This window comes from Momordica charantia (genome assembly GCF_013281855.1).
Source record: "Momordica charantia cultivar OHB3-1 chromosome 8 unlocalized genomic scaffold, Mcharantia_2.0 BLBB01000008.1, whole genome shotgun sequence".
Taxonomy (NCBI): domain Eukaryota; kingdom Viridiplantae; phylum Streptophyta; class Magnoliopsida; order Cucurbitales; family Cucurbitaceae; genus Momordica; species Momordica charantia.
In genome coordinates, this window is record NW_028275166.1 from 8,280,083 (window position 1) to 8,304,751 (window position 24,669).

General features: G+C 32.7%; 3 protein-coding genes, 1 non-coding gene and 1 pseudogene across 9 annotated transcripts; 2 read left to right on the forward strand and 3 right to left on the reverse strand.

Annotated features, from left to right (window-relative positions):
* The first annotated feature begins 50 nt into the window (after nt 1–50).
* On the forward strand, nt 51–124 carry TRNAR-UCG (transfer RNA arginine (anticodon UCG)). Its single transcript has one exon. It is a non-coding gene; the product is annotated as a tRNA-Arg (tRNA).
* A 2,734-nt stretch (nt 125–2,858) lies between these two features.
* LOC111021078 (FCS-Like Zinc finger 10) lies at nt 2,859–6,094 on the reverse strand. 4 transcript variants are annotated; one of them, XM_022297921.2, is made up of 3 exons: nt 5,795–6,094; nt 3,547–4,708; nt 2,859–3,461 (listed from the first exon to the last, which is right to left on the reverse strand). In XM_022297921.2, the coding sequence occupies exons 2-3, from the start codon at nt 4,593–4,595 to the stop codon at nt 3,293–3,295; spliced, it is 1,218 nt and encodes a 405-aa protein (XP_022153613.2). In that variant the 5' UTR covers nt 4,596–4,708; nt 5,795–6,094; the 3' UTR covers nt 2,859–3,292. The 4 variants fall into 4 exon arrangements, with proteins under 4 accessions (XP_022153613.2, XP_022153614.2, XP_087984320.1 ...); XM_022297922.2 differs by having other exon boundaries at nt 2,859–3,458; nt 5,795–6,087; XM_088128194.1 differs by lacking the exon at nt 5,795–6,094 and adding an exon at nt 5,686–5,788.
* Nucleotides 6,095–11,433: 5,339 nt separating this feature from the next.
* On the reverse strand, nt 11,434–13,822 carry LOC111021122 (Pentatricopeptide repeat (PPR-like) superfamily protein). Its single transcript, XM_022297974.2, has 2 exons — nt 13,587–13,822; nt 11,434–13,434 (listed from the first exon to the last, which is right to left on the reverse strand). Exons 1-2 carry the CDS (start codon nt 13,660–13,662, stop codon nt 11,585–11,587), a joined length of 1,926 nt encoding a protein of 641 aa, XP_022153666.1. The 5' UTR covers nt 13,663–13,822; the 3' UTR covers nt 11,434–11,584.
* A 1,216-nt stretch (nt 13,823–15,038) lies between these two features.
* LOC111021067 (Putative methyltransferase family protein) lies at nt 15,039–18,601 on the forward strand. Of its 2 annotated transcripts, none has more exons than XM_022297909.2 (9): nt 15,039–15,233; nt 15,392–15,508; nt 15,707–15,792; nt 15,879–15,981; nt 16,152–16,202; nt 16,472–16,625; nt 17,044–17,182; nt 18,041–18,146; nt 18,236–18,601. In XM_022297909.2, exons 1-9 carry the CDS (start codon nt 15,122–15,124, stop codon nt 18,388–18,390), a joined length of 1,023 nt encoding a protein of 340 aa, XP_022153601.1. In that variant the 5' UTR covers nt 15,039–15,121; the 3' UTR covers nt 18,391–18,601. The 2 variants fall into 2 exon arrangements, with proteins under 2 accessions (XP_022153601.1, XP_022153602.1); XM_022297910.2 differs by having other exon boundaries at nt 15,407–15,508.
* Nucleotides 18,602–19,348: 747 nt separating this feature from the next.
* LOC111021068 (protein ROOT INITIATION DEFECTIVE 3-like) lies at nt 19,349–23,650 on the reverse strand (annotated as a pseudogene). Its single transcript, XR_015792602.1, has 8 exons — nt 23,113–23,650; nt 22,924–23,037; nt 22,656–22,789; nt 22,418–22,566; nt 21,349–21,548; nt 20,753–20,880; nt 19,975–20,213; nt 19,349–19,865 (listed from the first exon to the last, which is right to left on the reverse strand). The product of XR_015792602.1 is annotated as a protein ROOT INITIATION DEFECTIVE 3-like (transcript).
* Nucleotides 23,651–24,669: the final 1,019 nt, after the last annotated feature.

Sequence of the window (24,669 nt, forward strand, 5' to 3'; positions counted from 1 at the left end):
ATTTAAAATTATATAATTAGGTATTAGAAAGCAACGAAAAATCATCAATTGACCGCATAGCGCAGTGGATTAGCGCGTTTGACTTCGGATCAAAAGGTCGTGGGTTCGACTCCCACTGTGGTCGTATGTAATTTTTTTTTCCTTTTTGTATTTTAGTTATTTAATTTTAAATGTTTTAATTAAACACCAAATAAAATAATGCTTAATCAACGTTATTTGACCGTAGCAGTGGATTGGCGCGTTCGTTCGATTAAACTGTTTTAAATTGTTAGACTCGTTAATGATTTAGTTAAATGTAAGTTTTTTCTTCAAAAATATGACATTAAAATTGGCACGGCTTTTTTTTTCTTTTTTACCAAAATAAATAAACTGGTTTCAATTTTCAAATTGTTAATTAAATAACGTCAATTAATTGGAAAATTTTGATATAAATTTGATAAAATAACCCATCTGCATTAGTGTGAAGAAAAAAACAAATATAATGAAATTATTTAGAGATTAACTGAAATCAACAAAAATTAATCCAGGGATTTGAATCTCCAATATTTATAGGAACAAGAATGTTTATTTGAAATTTGTTTACAACTACGAGACGTTTTATTTTTAAAAAAAACAAATTTATTTAGTCTAGTTCATGCCTCATGGTTAGATATTGCTACCTCCCGTGGAGAAAGTAATATATTTGACTTTTCAAACGTGGTGTTTTTTTTTTTTTGTCAGTTAAAAAACATATGAGTGCGTTTGAACATTTTACCTTTTTTACTTGAAGATATATGTCTCGATTAATTTAACTATATTAAAATTGGCATATTTGTGAATTCATCCAAGAGATAATTCAAACTAAAAGAAATTTAACGCAATTAAATATATAATTGTTTTAATTGAAATATACTAATTTTTTTTTTTTGAATAGGTTAAAGATGTTATTTATAATTGAGATTTTTAACTTTTCCATCATCTAAAAATTTATTGACGGAAATTGAGCAAAATTTAACTTTTCCTCGCAATTTAATTTGATCTGTGTAATTGATGATCATTTGATATTATATTAAAAGTATAAAATAATTATTTGACAGAATCTTCACAACTTGACCTCATAGTGGCAGTGGATTAGCGCATTTAACTTCGGATCAGAAGGCCACTGTGGAAGAATTTATTTAATTAATCAATTAAGTAAATAAAAATATCATGTCAAAAAATACATAGCGCAGTGGATTGGTGCTTTTAGTTTTGACTCCACATCAAAAGGTTCGACTCCCACTGTAAACTTTAATATTTCAATTTTCACTTTAGTTTTTGTTTATTTATTATTATTTCTTTAATAATCCACCTAATTATTCTAAGAACCAAAAACCCGAAATCTTCTTAATTTTGGAGGGTACGCCTGACCTAGTAATAAAAAGGGACATAAAAATAGTATAAAATAAATAAAGGCATATACCATATCAATAAAATCAAAATGATATATAATTTACTTTCATTTTCTATTAATAGTATGTTTGGTCTATCACTAATATATCATATAAATAAAATTAAAATAGTATATCAATAATAATAAATATTCTTTTTATTGCAAAGATTCATTTGTGTAACAAATCAGCAAATATAACGACCAATTTTATCACCCATTAAAATTTCTCAAATAAACATATATGTGAAGATATAGCATGAAATTTAAATTTTACAAAAACAATATAATTTAAATCAAACTCAAATATTAAGAAACTATCTATACTATATTAAAAAGGTAGGATGTAGGAAAAACATTTTTGGACATGTTTGCCCTTTAATAAATATTATTACAAATATTAAATTAATTATTAATTATCCATACTATAAATGCATGGAATATAAAAGGTTAGAATGAGTTTTCCAACAACATAAAATTAATTTTTTCTTTAATTAAAATTCATACTAGAATTTCAAGAGTTTTAGAATTTGAAAGGCTTTTGTAACGTTTTATCATCTACTACTATAAAAATAGGCTTTCTTCTACATGTTTTTCACAAGTTTCAATACTTTTTTATTCTTAGTTACTTCAAACATCTCTCAAAGATGATTCAATCATGAAAACATCCCAAGATATTTGTGACATATTCATCAAGTTGCAAGGAGGCATATGTTGAATGTACGTATCTCGAATACTAGGTTTGTGACATTACCATTCCACAATTTTACAAAGTTGAATAATAGTATATGTCAAGCAATCTTCAAGAATGAACATATTTACTCTAAAAGATGAGTGTATAGTAAGTATTTGGATTTTTTTTTTGTTACTATTGTTATTTTTCTAATTAGTGTGTTTTTTATTCTTTTAGTGTATAGTAAGTATTTGGATTTTTTTTTTGTTACTATTGTTATTTTTCTAATTAGTGTGTTTTTTATTTGGAATGTTTCTTTTTTTTAGCAATTTTATTTAGTTTAGGATTTGGATTTTTCTTTTTGTTACTAATGTTTTTTTATTGTTCAATGTACTTTTTTTATTTGGAATGTTTCTTTTTTGAGCAATTTTATTTAGAATATTTGTTTAAAATATAGATAATTACAAGCTCCTGTTTTTATTGTTGAAAAAAAAAACAATCATAGAAGTCAATACATAAAAAAATGTTTATGTATTGCACGTGCATTGCACGTGGTAATACACTAGTAAAAGATAAAGAGTTTAGATATTATTTAAAAAGACCTTTAATTTGGTATTATAATATTGTAAAAATAAAATAATGAAGATGAGAGAGAATCTCATTCCTCATCCAAGCACATATATAGAACTGAGAATAAAGCAAGAATCCTTAAAACATAGTTCCAATCAAGAGACATGTCTTACTACCATTGAAAGTGAAATGTTTGAATTTCCAATGTCATTCAAAAAAGATAGGAGAATATAATAATATATTATTATGTTTCCATCTCAAATACCAAACTATCCATAACTTTTCTAAAAACTGTTTGCAAAAACCTTTTTTTTTTTTTCAAGTCAACAAAGTCTTTGAGATACAGCAAAATGATCTCCAGTTAACAAAGTTGAACCAAAATCTTCAATGAACAAGCAAAACAGATATAACATCATATCTATGCTCTGCCTGAGGGAGGAGGGGAAGCAAAAACTCATCTTTCTTCTCTACTCGAGACTCACCAACACCATGAAAGCACAAAATGGGGGAAAAACTATAAACTCTGCGATCATCCATGGCTGCACACTGATTTACACAGACAGCTCTTAGTAAACAGATGATCCTCCTCTTCCTGTCGTGTCGTCTCACCGAACACGGCTGTGGGAGGGCGTGAAAATAAACTATAACTCATTGTCATAAAGCAAAGGGAGCCCCATGATGAAGAGATCTTCATGGTAGCTTGACACTGCAGAGCTTTCACTTTCATCTTTTGAAGTCTTCTCAATCTTATCTTCTGCAAAATTCTCCTCAGAGTAGCACTGAGAACTGCAAAAAGCTTTGTCATCCCTGCTAGAGTAAGAGGAAAAAACACACAATCAATTTAAAATTTGGCGTTGGAGTTCATAAGTTAAGAAATGCTGAAAATCAGACGGACCTGCATAAATAAATATCATGTTCTTCTTTCGATTTCAAAACTTTCTTGCATGAGTAACAGATTTGCGAATCAGCATCCGCAGCTCCATGGACCAAACCTTCTGGGCAACTTCCCAATGGAGACGACTCGATATCTGGATTTTCCATCTTACTGGAATCAATATTTTCGTCTGTGTGACATTCCAAAATACAGTCACCAAAAATGCGTGTTGTCTTTGGGTTTGGACCATGAGAAATTATGCAGGTATAGTCTTCAGAAAGTTCTATTTCTCTAGCAGTAAGAGAGCCTACATATGCATGGCTTGAGCCAATAGTGATTGGCAATGAACTGGATTTGATGGGCAATGAATTTTCCCTTTGGGGGCTATTGTTAATCACTGGAAAGATAGTGTTGTTACTTTCCAATGGAAAATTTTCAGCACTTGGATCAGAATTTTGAGTCGAGTCATTACCAAGGGAGGAAAAGCTGCCAGCATTTGACAAAAATGATGCATTGCTTTCAAAGGGTACAGATTCTAAAGCAGAAAATTCTCCATTGCCAGAGAGACCATTTATGGCTCCAGAGTTGGAGCTTGGAATTTTGGTTAAGGAAAGTGATGAGATTGTATAATTGGTTGGCAAAGAATAAGATTTCAAAGTAGAACCAAAGGATTTGATATAATGGTTTGACGATTTAGAGATTTTAGTTTTGATCTGTGGTCCAAAAATCACATTCTTCCTTCGAGTTGAATCGAGAACTTCACTGGCTGGTCCATAGTCATCAACAACAATAGAATTTATGATGCCAAGACCTACCTCACTAGAAATAAACTTCTTTTGGCGACCGCTTTCAGTTTCTGCCGATGATGTGGATCTAAAACCAAATGGGTTGCTAAGATTGGAAAAAAGCCTGAAATCCAACGGCGATGTAGGACTTCTAAGTGAGTCGCTATCTACCGAACCTTTCGACCCAAACCCGGAAAAGAATCCAGGAATACCGAACAGTGAACTGCTTATATGTTTGCCCAGTGATCCAGCTTGTAAGTAGGAGTCTGAAGCAGAATTAGCCATCAAACTACCATCAAATGCTCTCTCTCTCTCTCAGAACTACTTCTCTTCCTTAGTCTTATTCAGAACCATTGTTTTGTTCTTAACAACAAGGATCAGCTAACTTCATCAAGTAACTGCCAAAAAGCAATACAAATTACAATCTTCTTTGAGTAAAGCAGCAAATGTATCTCAGTAGCAACAGGGATTAAAACAATAAGAATGAGGAAATATGGGATAAAAATGAAGGGAAGTTGAATACATAATCCAAACAATTAAAAAGTGAGTTTCAAACATCCTGTTTTTATCCTTGAACTTTACATAAAAGTCTATTTTGGTCTTTGCCATTATGTCCCAATTATACATTTAACAAAAATCTTATCTGGTACTACCTAAATTTGTAGTTTAAGTTTGGTGGCAATAAGTTCGGAAATGGAGGCCTAAAATTCATGTCAAATGCAACAGAAAAAGTTCAACAAAAATAGATTTTTATGGAAGCTAAGGAACGAAGTAACATAACCAGGACAGACGTTTTACCGAGATCTTTGATCAAACTTGTCTCAAAGAAGCATTAAATACTTTTTAAGAGTTTCAACAAAAAGCTCGCAGCGTAAAACGGAGAGCTTCGGTTCTAGAACCATCGAAGATTCAAATTTCTGGAGAAATCCCTAATAACCCGGGGGGTTGTTACGAAGGTTTCCGAAAACGAACCAAAACTTATTAGCAAGGAAACAAGTAGAAGAATCAAAGAGTCAAAGTTTTCCCAAAATGATCATTAATCCCAAAATCGAAGTAAGATAGCACGAGATTTAAAAGCACATATAGAAACCGATACATAAAGAGCTTCAAATTCTCCGAGATTCTAATTGATGCTCGGAATTAACAGCTCCTGATTAACAACAGGAGTTCAAAAATACGTCTAAACCCAAATCGGAAGTAGGAAAATGTAAGTGAAAGAAAACTTATGCGTGGGTACTTCAAAACTCGTTAAACATTTCTTCATCGGAACGATTCCTAAAAATTAGAATGAGAACGAAACAAAATCTTCCAGCCTCCGCGAAGGCGAGAGACGAACTTCAAAAGGGCATAAAAATGCACAAAACAAAAAGATCACCAATAATGCGAAGCATGGATGACGGATCAGTAATGCAGATTATAGGGGAATGGGCAAAACTTGGGGGAAAAAAGTTGAAAAGAAAGGTGAAAATGGAAGGAGAGAGCACCTGGTTTTGCTTGAAAACCGTCGAAGAATGAGAGTTCGAAACGCGGAGAAAAAACTCCAAATCGCAATCGGAGTTATCCCTTAAGAAACAGTGCCAAAAAGTGGCCAAATTTTCCAAATCCTTTGAAGTAAATCCTTCACTCACAAGCTTCTATCCTCCATTTTTGGCCTCTCGAACGTATCAAAATCAGAGCAGCAATAAAAACCATCACTCAGCCTTGAAATACCGCCCTCTCTCTCTCCTCTCTCTCTCTCTCTCTCTCTCTCTCTCTCTGGAGAATAACTACGTATTCTACGCCAGTTTGTATAGAAATACGTATATTCCTCGATGAGAGAGAGAAAATATATAAAATAAAAATAAAAAATGGTTTTTTTTAAAGGAAAAATGGGTTTCTTTTACGTGTTAAACACTCACACCAAAGATAAGATGTGCACGAGAAAATCCTTTCTTGTGTTACTTCACTAGGGTAAGATATCAAGATCATTAATAAACCAAAATCATTAACAAACAAAAATATAATGAAATAGTTTTAAAATTTAACCTAAAAAGTGGTTTGGGTAATTTTAGTTATGGTTAATAGCACAAGGATGAAGAGTAAATTGAAACTTACGTTTTTTGGACGAGGATTGAACTTCTAAATTCTATCTCTTAATAAATATCTTAAGGTTTGAAATTCGACGCCGAGAAACAACCTTAACATTTTTTATCTCGTTTGAAATGTAAGAAATTTTTCAAAAAGAAAAAACAAGTACTTATTATATAAATATAATGTAACTAAATTTAGTAATACATGTTTCATGGAAACGTTATTTGAAAATTATCTTATAATTTATAAACAGCTTTTCAATGGATAAACATTTTTTAGTATAACATGTACGGTGGGGATTAAACTCACAACTTCATATGCACTTCTAAGCTATACTTACTTTAGCGGTTTTGAATAAACTTATTTAATCGTTTTATTTGTAATCTTTATAAACAATGTATAAATAACAAACTTTAGATCTTAGTTTAATTTTTGTTGGTATGAAATATGTACTTTTTTTCATACTCCATATCATCTTATCTATATTAAAAAAAAAAAAGATCTTAACCTTATCTATTTGATAAAAGATCTCAATATTTATTATATCTTGGACAAGACAACATGGCACAGTTGAGATTTCTTGCCATAATATATTAATACGGCTCTTAATCAATTATTGATATGGTTGGTATTAATTTATACAAAGTGCAGGCCAAACCATATACATGAATTTTCAATTATAATAATATAACTATTATTTATACTTTTTACTATTATTTCATTAATTTGTTTATTGTTATATATCCTCTTCTTTCCCTCAAAACAATCAATATTCATCCAAAAGTTTAAAAAACAATAAAAGTCATAGAGTCTTACATTTAGAGAATATTATAAATTGCAAGGTTAATACCTTTTTATTTTTTATTTTTTAGTTCAAAAATCAAACACGTAGGAGGGAATTGAGTTGTATTGGTACTAAAAATAAATAAATAAATTGAGTTATATTAAGTTGGCGGTATAATACATTTATAAATTATCATCTACCTTATATTTAGTTTGAAAATATTGTATAGAAAATCAGACGTAGAAAGTTATTTTTAAGAATATAATATTGTAAATATAAGGTGAAAATTAAAATATTTGACCTACAAGTAAGTTTATCGATAATCACAAATTTTATCAGGTTAACTCAATCGATTAAAATACATCTTCAACTAAAGATCGTGAGTTCGAATCTCCATTTCCGATTACTTGTTCCACAAATATTTTTTTGCTTTGACTTTAGAGTTTAGAGCATCTTTTTATAGGGAAAAAATAATTGTGTATTTTTTAGTTGAATTTTGATTGGCTCACAATCAGCACAATTGAAGATTTTTTCTTTATTAAAAAAACACTTTTCAAAGGGTTTCTCTCTTTGTATTGGCAGAAAAAGACAAAGGTAGTGGTGGGACAGAGCAATTGAAGATTAATTGACCATTATCTACAAATCTACCCTCAATTAATTTCTCCTCTGTATGTTTCTTCTACTGTTCATATTTTTCCAAAATTATTGGTATTTATTGTTAAATATTCATATTTTTGTTTTATAAAATTTATATATTGATATTAAGTTTAATACACTTTGATGTCTAAAATTAGACAAATGGTTCACTTGAGAAACAAAAAGTAAGATAATTTAGGACCTTTCCACCCTTATTTGTTGTACCAAAAAAATATCAATAATTTTTGCTCACGTCGAAGTGATTATAAAAAAAAAATCATATTATTGGTTTTAGTTTTTTTAGTACAACACGTACCTCTTGATTTAAGATATATGCCAATTATCACTGGACTATACTCGTTTTGACATTATTGGGTTTTAGTTGAGAAAGAAGTCATAAAAAATACCACAAATATTTTTTTTTGCTTTGACAGGATTTTTTTTAGAACAAATATTTGTGTATTTTTAAGTTTATAATGGTTTAGTTATTATATTTTTAATGTCAAAACAATTTAGTATTCTAAACTTTAATATGTAATAATTTAATATTGTAATTTAAAATTTAACAACTTAATTCTTATTTTGAAAAACAACGTTAAGATTTAATATAATTTCTTACCTAGGTAGATTGATAAACCAACAAAAAATAATAACTGTATTTATTAATCATAAAAACTAAAGTTATGAAATTTTTTAAATACGAAACTATTTATTATAAATTAAATAATTAAAAATTATTATAACTTTAAAAGCACAGGTATTAAAGTGTTATAAAATATAAACTAAAATTTAATCGTGTGGTCAAAAAGAGTTTTTAGAGAGAAAAAATGTTTTCTAGCAAATATTTAAATAGACAGAGGAGCAGATGGGCGCCGTGAAGTAACGGCGTTTGGACCCATTGATTAATGATATAATGGGTCCCACATAAGAATTGCAGAGGCCGCCTGCGTAATCATTTCTTCTTCTGCCGCTTATTCCTTTCCTTTTTAATTATATTTTTGAAAGCTTCGTTTCGTCGCTTTTCGGAAACCCAACTTATTATTTTATTTTTGGTTTTACATTCGACATTTTATTTTATTTTCCTTTATTGTGATTTATTTTATTCCAATTTAGAGTGAAATATGGTATCATCACTACTATAATAATATATCTAAATTACATTTCACTCAAATTTCAAAAGATTTATTCTAACATCCAAACTTTCAACTAAAACTTTAAAATATTAGCTTATGAACTTAAAATAGCTACTTTCTTAATCATTGTTATTTATTTTTCTAATTTAACAAATAAGAAGTGGACATGTGAGCATATATTAGAACATTATAGATCGAATGAAACCTATAAAATGATTTTTTTTATTTAGGGAATAAATTCAAAATTTTTATTTATACATGGTTTCACCCACATTTTTTATTAACATGATTCGTAATCATTTAAAAGCTTTAAAATAAACTTTCTAAAAAAAAAAAAAACATACTCAATCTATTTATTTATTACTGTTATTTAATTTAAAAAATAAGTTCAGCGGTAATCTCCCATCCCACATGTTGTATTATAAAATAAACATTTTTTAATGTTCGAAAATTATATATATATATTCTTATTCTTTTAGCTTTTAATTGTGCCAAAAGAGACCTAGCCAAATGATTATGTTTTCTTCCTTTCATATTCTTACTCATTGTTATATTACTTTAGATCTATTTTTCACTTGACATTTTTCTTTTATATTTAATATCAATTTTATAATTCCTTTGTTTAAATAATTGAAATACAATAAATTACTTTTGAAAAGAGAAAAGGTTGATTTTTCGACAATTTATCGTATCATTCCTTTTGTTATAGGTTTTTAAATTTAGAAAATAATTGAAAACAACACCCAAATTGCCCTTTTTTTTATACATAACTTATATCTCTTCAATTTTTTAAAAGTTGTCTAAACTCTCCATTTGATAATATTCTTTTTTTTTTCAATTTTTTATATGTTTGATAATTACTTTTAATCTTTTAATATACTTTTTAAAATCATCCTAAAATAAAAAAATATTGATTTATTTGTGAAATTTAGCAAAAAGAAAAAGAAAGAAAAAAGTATTATCTAATTGACCAACCTCTCAGTATATGTATAGAACAACTAGTAAGAGCATTATACTATCAATCAAAAAGTATCGAGTTTCAATCCTGCGTATTTTTTAACTAAAATAACTATAATTTTCAATTTTTAAATCTACACTGTTCTTACCCAAGACTCAATAGCAATCAACATTAATTTTCTGCCCATTTAGTCGTCTTTCTTGAGTAAAAAATCTTATCTCTACAGTAAAGAGAGAGTTTCAATTGAAAAATAATATTTTATAAAGCTGTTGGAAGTGTTGACATATCACTCATTTGTTCTTCAACACATACTTTTTGTTCAATACAATCCCTAGGTTTAGCAACAAGCATTCAAGTAGATTTTTAGGTACAATCTAAAAACTAGGATTTGAAAGTATAAAGATTTTTTAAAAGATAATAAAAGTTCGATTAAAATAAGATTGAAATCGTAGTTCTTTTTCTCTTTTCAAATGAGGAATGTTATATGATTTTGAAATTTGAAGAGATTGTTCTATATGATAAGGTTGTCTCTCTAAGAAATGATAATTTAATTGTTTCTTACTTAAAGGCTATGTGGCATTTCATCTGATCATCAATAAAATTTATTTTCAATAAGGAATAAAAAATGTTGTTTAGGTAAGTCAAACCAACGTTATTGGACATGTTAAGAAATTAGATAAGCATAAGAAAGTTTTATCATCTTATGCTTCCAAACTATTGGTTGATATGTAGGGTGGTGGTTCAACTTACATGGAAGATGAAAGTGCGTAATGTCAATGCTTATCAATTATATTTTCAAAACTTCAAACCATCGATTCACGATGTTCATGTTTTTACACTACACCAGGTAGTTTCGATAGTCACGCCAAACATGCTTTAATTTTAGAGAAAAAGAAAGTACACTTTGTTGGTAGAAGTAATTACTTTTACTATAAATTATGTTAAAACGTTCTTAATTACTTAGATGTAGTATTTGTTCGTTCATGCACCTCTCCTATACTCGAGTGTCACATAATTACTACTAAATGGACAATTCTTGATGCTTGATTTTTTTAAACATTCGATAAGATGAACAACTTTAAAAGTTTGAAATAAAATACGAAAAAACATGGAAACTTTAGTTATATTATATCAAATTAAGCTCCTCTTTAAATTCTTTGAGAATTTCTAATCTCATCCATACCCCATTCTCCAAAGCTGGAATATTGAATAGGTTTGAAAAATTGCCCAACAAGAGACTGGGCATCAATAATTGCCCATTAATGGAGGATCCATGAAGTCCTTCATCTAATGCCAATAGCCAAAATATGAAATGGATCCATGGAGAATGTCACTCATAAACTTGATCAATATTCTTCACTTCAAACAACAGAGTCCTAATCTGCCTTCTCAAACATTGCTGGCTTGCCACCAGGAAAAGTTATAAAAAGCATAGATATATCAATTTCCATAGATTACAATAGGGGAACTTTGTTAGAATCCTCAAGGCACTTCAACTTTTGAATGGTTAAATTAAATGCAATCTTCTCACAGTCACAAACATTTGACTTTTATCTAGCTTGCTGCTAGCCATGAACTCTGTATTAGCATTACTCAAATAAAATTGTTTCTGTATATTCAAGGTGCTTTTAGAAGTAACATGGCAATTTTGCATATAATAAGTTTACTTATAAAGCCTAAAAGAACCCAACCTTTACAATGTGAATGAAGTAACTGGACTGCGATCCTCATCGACCTTACCAACTGCTTCGAGGATTGATGAGTATGTGATGGGATCGTACTCGAATCCTTTCGACTTCATCTCTCTCATTAACTTTGCAGCCTCCTCAAACATACCAGCTCGGCTGAGACAGCTGAGTACAGTGTTATAAGAAACTGCATCTGGTGTGATCTTCGAATGTTTCATCTTTGTAAACATTTCGATTGCCCGCTTGGGGCCACCGGTCCTAGCTAAGCCGTTCAGTATAATGTTGTGTGAGTTTATGTCGGGTGTGCAACCATTCTCTCCCATAGTTCTCAGCAAGGAATGAGCCTCGTCGATCATTCCGGCCCTTACCATCCCTGACATGAGTGCATTATAAGCATAAGCATCAGGGCTACATCCAAGTTTCTTCATCTCATTAAAGAGATCAACAGCATCACTGAGACGTCCACACTTGCCAAAGTGTTTTATCATCACAGCATATACCCGAGCACTGGAGCGTCCACAGTTTTCTTTTAGTTCTTGAAATAGCTCATTTGCAGCTTCATATCGTTTCGCCTGTCCAAGACTGTTGATCAGGCTGCAGTAAGCAGCTGGACAGGGAGGAAACCCCTTTTCATCCATTTCTTCAAGAAGCAATAAGGCCTTCTCAACTCTATTTGTCTTGCAGAAACCATCAATAAGAATTGCGTACGTGAACGAGCTGGGAGCGATGCCATTCGCCTTCATCTTCTCAAACCACAAAGCAGCCTCAGAAGCTGGAGCTTTTGATTCAAACATAGATTTTATCACAGTATTGTAAGTAACCACATTGGGTGTACACTGTAAAGAATCCATTTTATCAAAAAGCTTTAGAGCATCTTCCAAACGGTCCGCCCTGCCTAATATATTGATCAAATTGTTTAGAAGTACAACATCAGGCTTGCAACCGTCCTTCGACATATTAAAAAACAAATCATAGGCATCATCCACCCTTCCAGCTTTCCCAAGCCCCTTTATTAATTCAGTGTAAGTGAAGACAGTTGGAGCACAGCCATTCCCTTTCATCTCCTCAACCAAACCCAAAGCTGCCTCAACCTTATTCAATTTAAAATACATTCCCAATATGGTAGTATAGATCTTTGCAGTTGGTTGTAAGCCATTCTCCTTCATCTCGTCGAACAACCGAAATGCAAAATCGTAACGCTCTAGTTTTCCAAACGCGGAGATAAGTGCACTATATGTGATTGTATCAGGGGTGCAGTTACCCTCACTGCATATCTCATTGTAGAGCTCATGGATCTTTTCATGGTGGCCTTCTTGCATAAGCATCAGGATCAAGGTGTTGTGAGTGGCTGCTGTTGGTTTACATTTGCGACCTTTAATCTGGTAAAACACAGATAATGCCTTGTTCACCATTTTTGCCTTCCCCAAGATCCTAAGGATTTCAGACAATTCAGCTGGATCAATAGAACATGGACTGCGAACCATGTCTTGGATTGTCTTCCACATTTCACCAACAAGTCCAGATTCCTCCAAGCATCGAATTAAAGCCATATATGTAGTGGAATCGTGCTCGAAATTCCTTCTCTTTCCAGCCCATTTGAAGAACTGAATTTTAACCCTAATCTCTACATCAATTTGCAAAACTTGACGAACTAACCTGTGATCAACTTTGAGCTTCAGCACTTCTATCGCCTTCTCTGCATCAGACCCCCATTTGAATACTTTCAAAATCCTGGTGAACCTCTCGTCCAGAGTCCGAACAGAAGGATCCCTACGCGATACCCTTCGATTGATGGGGAAGTTGGAAGCTTCGTCCCTTGGACTGGGCACTCGAAACATTTGGACAATTTCATTTTCTACATAAGAAGCAGAACATAAACACTAATTGAGTAAAAATTGGAATTTATACGCAACAAAACCGGAGCAATAGAACGTGAAACACGTGGATTTTCAAAGTTATTACAGATTCTTCTGGGTCGCCATTGAAGCAGATGAAAGTGAAGCTCACCTGTTTGCTTTATTCTCGCAGAGAGACAGGGCAGGGAAGAGATGGTCCGCTTTGAAGCAAGTGATGCGAAATTCATTTCTGCTACAATGCCATGGGGAGAATCAAGAAACACTGAATCAAACCACAGAGAAAAATTGCAGCGAGTTGAGAGGAGGAAAGTAGGGGAAAACTGGTGTTAATGTTCGATAAATCATTTTGGGCTGCCCCAGGGATTAAACTTTTGGTTTTTAATTACGAATTGTTCGGTTTTCTCCGATCAAGAATCAAATAGCCTAATTTTTAAGGGGGAAAAAATCGACTGTTTCTTGTAAGTTTTAATTCTGATTCTTGTTGTTTTATTATAAAACTTTTTTTTTTTTGGTTTCAAATGAAATAAATAATCTCATCATTGAAAAAATAAGTCCAACTAGGCTACTAAGTAGTGATTAGAAAAAAAAAATGATTTTGATTAAATAAAATCAAAGAGGAACTTTATTTTTATTTGTATATAGATGTAATTTTATTGATATTATATGGTACAAATTTAATGAAATTCCAAATAAATACGATTAAAAGTTAGATTTTTGTTGAAGCTCGAGTTTTGAGATGTTGAGTGTAAAAATTAAGCAAAAAACGTGTGAGTCTCGAGTGACGACAACTGGCAATGGGAACTGAACCCTCTACGAACTTAGGACCAATGGAGGAACGACATTGGTTTTGGTAGAGACATACGGGCTGAACACGACACATCCTACTGTAGGACCTCTATAGTAGGTCATGGTAGCATGTGATACAGGTGCAATCATGCGTCAAGAATGTCCTCTAATAACCCATAAGTGGACCATCTACACGACAAACGTCTTCCTTAATAAGCTCCAACACCTATTAGAGGGACGGAACACCCTGACCATATGGTAAGTGAAAAATGTGTCGCTAATTTATTAAGGTGCTTACCGTTTCTCTGTTTTTCCGATTTCTAACTCAATCGTCAAACAACATTAGACAGAGTATCGTATCAGTGTCGAGACTCGTTGTTGTAGGTTCATTCGTTCAATGGCCACTCATTCGAAAGACACATAGACCCCTCCAAAATTCAACATCAACATGCGATATTTATTTAATGGTTGATTTCGTACCAAATTTGATTAATGAGTGAGTTTTGGAAAATCTTTAAATTGTTTTTTTTATTTAAAATTAATACATGAATGTAGTTCAATATAATTTGCTAAAAAGTAAAAATTACTGCATTTGACTGGGTCTAAAGTTCTAAGTTGAAAACTTGATACTTGATATATAAGTAGGAGAAATTGAATATAGCTCAATTAGATAAGGAATATAGCTGAGTAAGGTGGTGAAATTTCTCATCTAACTAAACCGGTCGGTTTGGACTTGTTTGATTCGGTTGTTCGGTCCAATCGGTTTTCTTATCCCCTCTTTGACTAAAAAGAAGATTTTACCCTTGGCAATGGCATTTCCTTCTTTCCTGCAAATTTAGCGCGCTTTTTCATTCATCCGTATCGTCACCACCGCCATCGGAGACGAAGAACAGGACTTCCATGGACGACGGAGTCTCGGACGAGGAGTTGGTGATGAGTGAGGTTCATCTTGGCTGTCCATCTGGTCTCTCCGGGCCGTACGTTTCACACTTCACCATTTCCATTCCTTCCGGTTCGTAATTCCATGTTTCCTTTAATTCATCTCTTCCATGTTTGCTACGGAGATCCATAGACCGTTCCATTATCTAGGCTTGATTCTGCCAATGGCGATTACTTTTATAATTTCAGTTCCGAAATTAATGGCGGATAAGATTATTGACACAGATATAGGTTTTATTGATTTAGATACTGAAACCAGAAGATACGTCGGTGATTTACCGTCCAGAAAGCAACTCATCAGCTTTGACGAAGATGGAGATCTTGTTTTACCCAGACGCATGAGTAATGGTGAGTACCAACTCATCGGGCTTTAACAATACCAGGAGTACCCATATTTTTGTATCAAGAGTAATTGCGTTTGAATTTTAACAGAGACGGAAATTAAGTTAGATACCTAAAAACTTTATGAATTGGAAATAAGAGCGTTTGAACGCTTAGTATCTATCAGCTTTTTAAGATGTTGTGACATTTCTGTATCGAAAACAGATGTAGAAGTAGAACCTTCAGTTCGTAGTTATATTGTGAAGATCCAACATAATATTATGTCAACGATCCCAAGTGTTGGTTTGCAGGTAATTGTTTCTCATGAATTTTGATTTTATACATATAATTTTTTTAGCTACATTCGTTATATGAGTTAGTATCTTTCCTCTTTCAGGTGTGGAAAGCAGAACTGGCATTATCTGATTTTGTTTTGCATAAGATGATAACTTCATCTGAGCTTGATGGAACTGTTGCTTTAGAACTTGGAGCTGGAACAGGTGTTTTAGCGAAATGCTTTCTTGATATTTATTTTCACACATTTGTTATTGTCCTGATTCTGACCATCTTTTTGTATTATTGTACCATTAGCTGAAACAGATTTTTGAAAAACCACTGTTGACTATATTACTATTTCAATGACAGGGTCTTATCTTATTGCTCTTGCCAGGACTGGTGGGAATATTGCTTGCACGGGTTGCTAAAACAGTATTTCTAACTGGTACAGCAATCATAATTGATTTTGATTTTTGTGATTCCTTGTATTCCCATTTTGGAAATGAAATAATCAGATGCAGATCTTCAAATTGTCAATCATGGACTTGATGAATTTCTCTTATTAGTTTGATCTGGTTCTGATAGATTGATGAATTTGTGAGTGTGCACACATTTTTTCCTAAAGTAAAAACGAAAATAACTCACTGGATGGTTTAATCTTGTAATATTTGGCAAATATTTCTGAAGCGAGTATGTGTTCTTAATGATTGACAGATAAAGGTGACCATGTTCTTGAAAACTGTGCCAAAAACATTGGTCTTAATTCTGGAGGGTTTAATGCTGGAGTTCAAGTGCATGTAAGGGAACTCGATTGGACAGAACCTTGGCCTCCTAAGCAAACCCAAGGAGAATGCCCCCGAAATAACAGGTGACTAGAGTTTTGCGATTCACTTTATTTGAAAAGTGTTCAGTGTACACCCTGAATGGTTCAATTTTTCCCCAATTGAGTGTGTTTGGTAGGAATATTAAAGTGGCCATAAATTACTAAAAGTATTTTTTTATTTCCCAAAAATTTGCTATTATTTGTGGTTAAAATTTTAAAGACTAGTAAAAATTTAAGTGCTTTCAGATGAAATATTTAACTCATCTTCTTTCAAAAGTACTAATTATATACTTCACTTTAAAATAATTTTCTAAAAGGCACGCCAAACATGCACTAAACAGTCCATACTTGAGCTCGTGGGTGTGGGTGGAGGCTTTGTGAATAAGACCTTTTATGATATTTGGACTTGTAAAATATGAAGCAAAAGTGATGTTTCTATTGCGGTGACTTCATTGTCATCCAGGTTTTCCTGGGCCTTATCAGAGGTTGAAGAAGCACAGGGAGCCTCGTTGCTTGTAGCTGCTGATGTTATCTATAGTGATGACTTGACTGATGCATTTTTTAATATCTTGGAAAAGTTTATGTCTCAAGGCTCAGAAAAGGTATGCATTCACATGCAATCATTATTTTATGTTTTTAATTGATGGGTTAGGTTAGAAACAGATAATGAAATGTGCCTCACATCCTATTTTGATATGGGAAAAAATGCTGATCATTGACCATGTGTAAAAGGACAAACGATAAGCATACATTTGCTTAAAATAATGCATTATTAGGCAAGGGGCATAAAACACGTACATGTATGTGAGACTTATATTCTTTCCTATTTTCTCCTTGATCCTCTTTTGAGGAGAGGAGGCCATTGGGGCGTCGACACGAAAACACTAATTGATCCTTGGAGCTAATTAAGTTAGGCACCATGGAGTTGTGAGGTAACTTGCTGCCTTACTTATGGTTGGTCTTTGTTCAACAAGACCATTTACATGTTTTTCCTTGGAATTAAACTGTAACCTCCATGATGTAAGATATTAATTTTCAATCCTATTTCCCTTTTATGATCACAGTTGACAACTAGATCAAGATAAGCAATTCTGGATAATTATTAGAATTTAACCTATTAAAATACTCCTAAGATTTCTTGTTACTGAGATCTAAGTAGACAGACGAGTTTGGAGATGTGTAGTCTAAAAATTTTTGTTGACAAAAAGTTTAAATAGAGATACTAAATTGAAAAAAGTAGAAGTGGTAGGCGTTGTATTGGCAATCATGCATATAACTAGTTGTGCATTACAAAAGATGGGAATCCTATCCAAGGGAGCTACATAAAATCTTTTCAATGGATAATAGGATGAGCAGAAACCACTGAGATGAGTAGCTACTACATTATGTTATTTTGTCACTGGTCACAACATATCTCTCTTTTCTGTAAACTTGCTAAATATTTTTTTATTGAACTTTAGGTACTGTACTTGGCTCTGGAAAAGCGGTATAACTTCACACTAGATGACTTTGACATTGCAGTGAATGGCTATTATCATTTCCTAAGTTACTTGAAACTTGAAGAGGGTAAGTAAGTCAACACTAACATTCAACAAGTATCTCCATCTTCGACATTTGTACCTTTAGCTCATGTTTTGCTTGTGGATTCACTACAGATGATGCAGAAAATGGTAGTCTAGAGTACAAATCAAAGCCGTATTTTGTAGGCAACCGCATGGATCTCTCAAACATCCCGCAGTATGCCATCAACTACGAGAGAGGAAAAGATGTCGAAATTTGGCAGATAAAGTATTATAGAAAAGAGTCATAAGTTTAGAGAAGAGCAGTGAACATCAGCTGTAGAAGTCAGAGCTCATTAACCTGCCTTCAGAACTCTGTTGAGTTTTCCATCCAATCTATGGTGCAATGTTAGAACTTTACCAAGAAAATGCTTGGTATCACAGCACATGGATTGGGAATTTCTTACTTCTGTAACCCATAAACCGTCCCAATTTCAGTTCTAATTCTATATGTTTGTTGAAGTTTTTTGTTTTTGTTTTTTTTTTCATTCCAAAATCTTCATCAAACTGTGCTCCATCTAAAGATTGAAAATATTTATGGAGTTATTAAGGATATGGCAGAATGTGCCTTTTTAAGGATTGATTTTGCATATATAAAATGGCTATTTATAGATCTCAATGCGTAGGAAACATCTCAAGGTTATATATAGTGGTGTTTTAAATTGAATAAAAATAAGTCTCATGTACTTTACTTCTCTTAATGGTTTTGAATTTTTCCAAATTTGACTTTTGACTTATTGACATCGAACTATTATTTTAAATAAAAATATCAATCAAATTGGCTAGAATTAATTGTTTATGAAAGTAACACTTTTCGGGTGGTATGTTTGAGGATGTTTCTTTCTGATTCGTCATGTGAAAAGTACCTGCAATAAAATTTAGCTATTGAAAATATAATTCGTAATGGGAACTAATGTAGCTGATTTAGTTATTCTGAAGATTTAGGTCTAGAAGTTCTTGTTTAGTTGCTTGGAGAGGGAACCTCAAACCAAATTCTAATAAAGGGTAAAACTTAAAATCACTTAGATTAGAAATTTAATGTAAAAAGAAATTGATTTTTATCCCAAAAGAAAATAAGGATATGTTTAGGAGTATCATATAACATAACGAGTGAATTTAGAAAGAAAAAATCACTTAAAAGTAATTTTATATATATTTTTTAAATCAATTTTATCAATCCATTAAAGATGGTAAAATCACTCCCAAACGTAAATAAGCTTTTCTCTGCTTGTTGGCTCATTTCATTTCTGTTCCTTTGCCGGAGTGAGCTAATATTTGGCAGTTTTTGGATCTCTCCCCAATCATGTAAAATGAACAGCTCTAGTACATGCAAGCAGAATCAAACACCGCATGACAAAACAATGTACACATCCAATCCCACAAAAAAGGCTCTGCAAATTAACTTAATCAAGAATGGCCTCCTAATTCTATCGAATACTGTTTGTTGATACTCTACTGACTTGGTGACAGGGTCTACATATAATAGCAATGCTCAGGCAGAATTGGCATCTAATAGCAATGCTGAATGGCATCGTGCGAAATAATAGCAATGCTCAGGCAGAATTGGCATCTAATTTGACGTTTGATTGCCATCCAGAAGCTCATTTACACAAAATTGATGTAAATTGTCGTACATTTTTCTCCAGTGCTGTAGCATTTGCATGGATTTTCCATAATCGCGCTTTAGTCTTTCCAACTCTATTCCCGTGGCAGCAGAACCCTGTTGCTGAAGTAGAGAAACCACATGTTAATACACGTTTTAGAAGCCACAAAATGATATGTATGCCAGCAAAAATAAGGAATACAGTATTATTAACATTATTGAGTCCTGGCACCTGAAGTTCTGCGATTTGGTTCTCCATCACATGACAAGTAAGGGGGGAAGAACCCATAAATTCTCCTGATAGACCAATGATAACACCAGTGTCTTCATCCTCGTCCTTCGAATTTTCAAATTTTGCAAGGGAGGGAGGTAATAGCGAACGATGCTTTCTCAAGGAACCTTGGGAAGTAGAATTTATCTGCGATTTAGGGAGGAGCTGTTGTCTAACGATAAGTATATTATTTACGGGACCTGCACAATAATAGAATGGAGCAATAGTGCATTTGCATTCAGATTATAACATAAAAATTCAGGTCCTGGACATAGTAATCGAAAGCTGAATACAGTAGCTAGGGATATTAAAATGCAGTATATCATATAAATGAATGTACTAGGAAACAAGATTATCAAATGAAGTTCATAAAATTGGATACAAGTAAAAAAACAAGACGAAGAAAGGGTACTATAGCTTCATAACATATTTTATCTTATTTTAATAGTTCTCCAATCTCTTACGGCTAGAACTACAAAACAAAGCAGAAGACAAATTTGGCACGAGCAACAAAAGATATATCATATATGCAAAGCTTCAGCCAAGTATAAAATTGATTTGCAGCAAAAATATTCCTCACATATCCATCAAAGAAATGCTGATAATACCCGTTTTATAAAAGAAACAAAGTGAAACTTAAAATATATTTATTCAAGAAATAACATGAATGCTAATACAGGATATATAGTGCAACAAAACAGATATTTGTGCATGAAATAACATTTTGATGAGTTGGAACCTTTTGAATGTTTAAGAACACGAATAATATTATTCGTACTGGTATCCCAAACTTTGATTGTTCAGTCCTCAGATCCAGATATCAACAAATTTCCACTTGCGCAGTAAGCCAAAGAAGTAACAGATTTGCTAGTCAAAATACAGAAGTACACTTAGTTGGAGGACAGAGCAATAAAGAAAAATAATATCCTGCTCTAAACACTAGAAAACATATTATACATGTTCTGTTTATCTAAAGTACAGAAACCAAAAGGCAGCTTTTTTAGTAATGTTAGACATATTATCAACATGGAAATAGAATCCTGGTTCCCATCTAAAGAAATCAAGACACCGTTAAAAAAATCAAGATGTCATTAAAATATCCCGGAGTGCAAGTAAACAACTAATAGCAACGCGAAATTCCTCAACAATTGTATTGCATAATTATATCACTAGTTAAACATCTGAATTTCAAAGAACACAAATAACATTCTAAAAATTGGAACGTGCTCAAAATTTTTGAGGACGCCTTAATCTTCTCGACAAGTGTGAGATCTAATAATGAAACTTGACAAGATAAATGGTTTACACAATAAAAATCTGTACACAGATACAGACCTCTGATTTGATAATGAACCGAGAATGTGCAATCCATAATCACTACTAGATGAGCTTTTAGCATTGAGTGCAGCAGTGTATATCTTTCCATCCCTACCACCACCATAGAATACATGTTCACCAGGATCCAGAGCAATTGCATCAATGATTGAAGGAAATATGATATCTCTTAACAATTTCCCGTTAGATAAGCTCCACACCTAAAAAATCCAAGTTAACATAAAACATACAACATTCAACATATATGGTATAATGAGAAGAAATTATAAATAACAAAAATAAGGGCAGGAAAGTAGTCATTACTCGTTGATAAATCATAAACAATTCAAAAACTTCCTTGAACATTTAGAATTGGAACATAACTGCGTCCTAAAACTTCTTGCATAGAAGTTGATGTTTAGCATGCAGTTTCAGCAACGGCTCTTTTTTAGCACACGTAAGGAGTTCTCAACTTGCTAATCTTTGAAAAGTTGCAAGAGAAAGGTTTTATACTCACAATAGTTTCAGAACTGCTAAATGCTAATCAAATAGGTTCTCTTAAACTGTCTCAGAAAATTTTAGGGGGAAAGGTGACACTGTTGCCTAATTACAACAGAGTATAGAAAAAAATTCTCAAATCTTTCTCCAATGACCATCACTATGTCAAGCACAAAAATTTTAGTAGCTCAACACGTCTAATTATCATTTAGATCATAATAAAGCACACTTACACCATCTGTTTTTTTTATACTTTTTTTTTTAATTAACTTGTGTTTGCATGTTTGGAATAATTGTGTTTGTAGATGTTTCATATGTCCCACATTTCTATTAAAAATATTAAAATCTAAGGACAATTCACCAAATGCAAAGTTTATGTACTTTTACTATCACATGGAAATCAAATAATCAAATAAATTAAAATCCAGAGAGATTTTAAAACTAATTAATTTGATATTCTAAGATCCATAAAGAAACCCACATATACAATGGTAGGAACACGCTCCTCAAAACTATGGTTTCATTTCACACAGCCAAATCATCATAAAATTATTTATATTATCAACATAGAAAATCCTTTAGAGTACCAAACCTTACAAGTCCGATCCACGGAGGAAGAGATTATAATAGCATTGGATCCCCCCATAACCTACAGCAACATCAGTAATAGGTATATTGTGCCCAGTGAAACTATGTTCATATAAATGTTTTGCTTCCCTTTGCCACCCATCATCAAATACCCTGTTATACACATAGTCGTAAGAATAATTTCAATTAGTGACAATAAACTCTAAACAAATACACATGACTGAAAGGATGAAATTTTTTACGTTAGAAGGGACCAAACTCTAACACAGCCATCTTCAGAACCGGAAATTAACAGGGAGTCGTCTTCAGAGAATACAAGGCAAGTAACTGCCCTATAATGAGCATGCCATTTCTTAAGCAATCGACCGCTCAAAACCTGCAACAATGAGCATGCCAGCTGAGGAAACTAAAATTATGGAATGACGAGTAGACTTTTACATGGTTTTTTTAAAAGTAAAACAAACTATACCTCCCACAAGAAAATATCTCCAAAAGTAAAACAAACTATACCTCCCACAAGTAAATATCTCCAGAGAAACCACCACCAACTATATAGGTACCTTCATTGTTGGCAGCCAAGGGCATCATTGCTTCAGCCGGAAAGCTCTTAACTTCTACTTGAGGCTGCAGAGAATAATTAATCAAGCGCGCTATTGGCAAACAGATGATTGATTTCATTACACTTGCAATAACAAGTACCTTAAACCAAGACCAGTAGAGAATGGAGCGTGCAGTGGCAGCGGGATCACGGAGCTGAGAGCATGTGAGAAACTGTTGGCCAACACACACAAGACCATGTGAAGGAGAAGCAGAAGACTTGTAACGTAGTTGTTCCGCACCCGTGTGGAGGTCCCAGCAACCAATTCCAGAATCAATGGAGGACGAAGCGACCACTAGCACCATTCTCACCGGAGAGAAGATTTAAGTTTCAGTTTTCGTTTGAATGCTTGTGGCAGTGAACAGACTGGGCAGGTTATGAGGTTATGTAAAACTGGAGCGCAACTCTGAGCGTCTTGCTAGGCTTTTAGATTAACCTTCTGAGCCAAGGAATGACAGAAGGATCGAATTAGAGTGGAATTCAACTACGCATCAAAACAAATCGTGCAATCTCTTTTTCCTTTCAGTCAGGTGTGCAATCCATGGCGTGAGAAGCAGCAAAAAAGACGGAGAAAGAAGAAGAAGAAACAGCAGAAGAAGCGGCGGAAGAAGAAAGAGAATAAATCAGGGCGCGGGATGGGTAGGAATTAGCGTGGGATAAATATGTTTAATATATTAATATTTAAAATATATTTACATTAAATATAAATTTATTTATTTATTTATTTAATAGAAATACTTACACTTGTATTATTTTAACAAGATGATTTACATGTTTTTCTTTGGAATTAAACTATAACCTCTATGATGTAAGATATTAATTTCCAATCATATTTCCCTCTCATAATCATAGTGGACAAATAGATCCAGATAAACAATTCTAGATAATTATTATAATTCGACCTATTAAAATACTCCTAAGATTCCTTGTTACTAAGATCTAAGTAGAAAGGCGAGTTTGGAGGTGTGTAGTCTTAAAATTTTTGTGGACAAAAAGTTTAAATAGAGATACTAAATTGAAACAAAGTAGAAGTGGTAGACGTTGTATTGGTAATCACACATATAACTAGTTGTGCATGAGCTGCTATCTCTAGAAAATAAACTTTATTTTTAATAAATATATTCATTGATGATATAAAATTACAAAGGAGAGGAATCCTACCCAAGGAAGTTGCATAAAACCTTTTCAACTGGGTGGGTAATAGAATGAGTATAAACCATTAGGATGAGTAGCTACTACGTTATATTATTTTGTCACTTGTCACAGCATATCTTTAATTCTATGTGGACTTGCTAAATACTATTTTTTATTGAACGTTGGGTACTGTACTTGGATCTGGAGCGCTATAACTTCACACTAGATGGCTTTGACGTTGTAGCGAATAACTATTATCATTTCCTAAGTTACCTGAAACTTGAAGAGGGTAAGTAAGTCGACATTAACATTCAGCATGTATCTCCACCTTCAACGTTTCTATCTCGAGCTCATGTTTTGCTCGTGAATTCACTACAGATGATGCAGAAAATGGTAGCCTAGAGTACAAATCAAAGCCGTATTTTGTAGGCAACAACATCGATCTATCTCTCAAACATCCCAGTATGTCGTCAACTACGAAAGAGGAAAAGATGTCGAAATTTATATATAGTGGTATTTTAAAT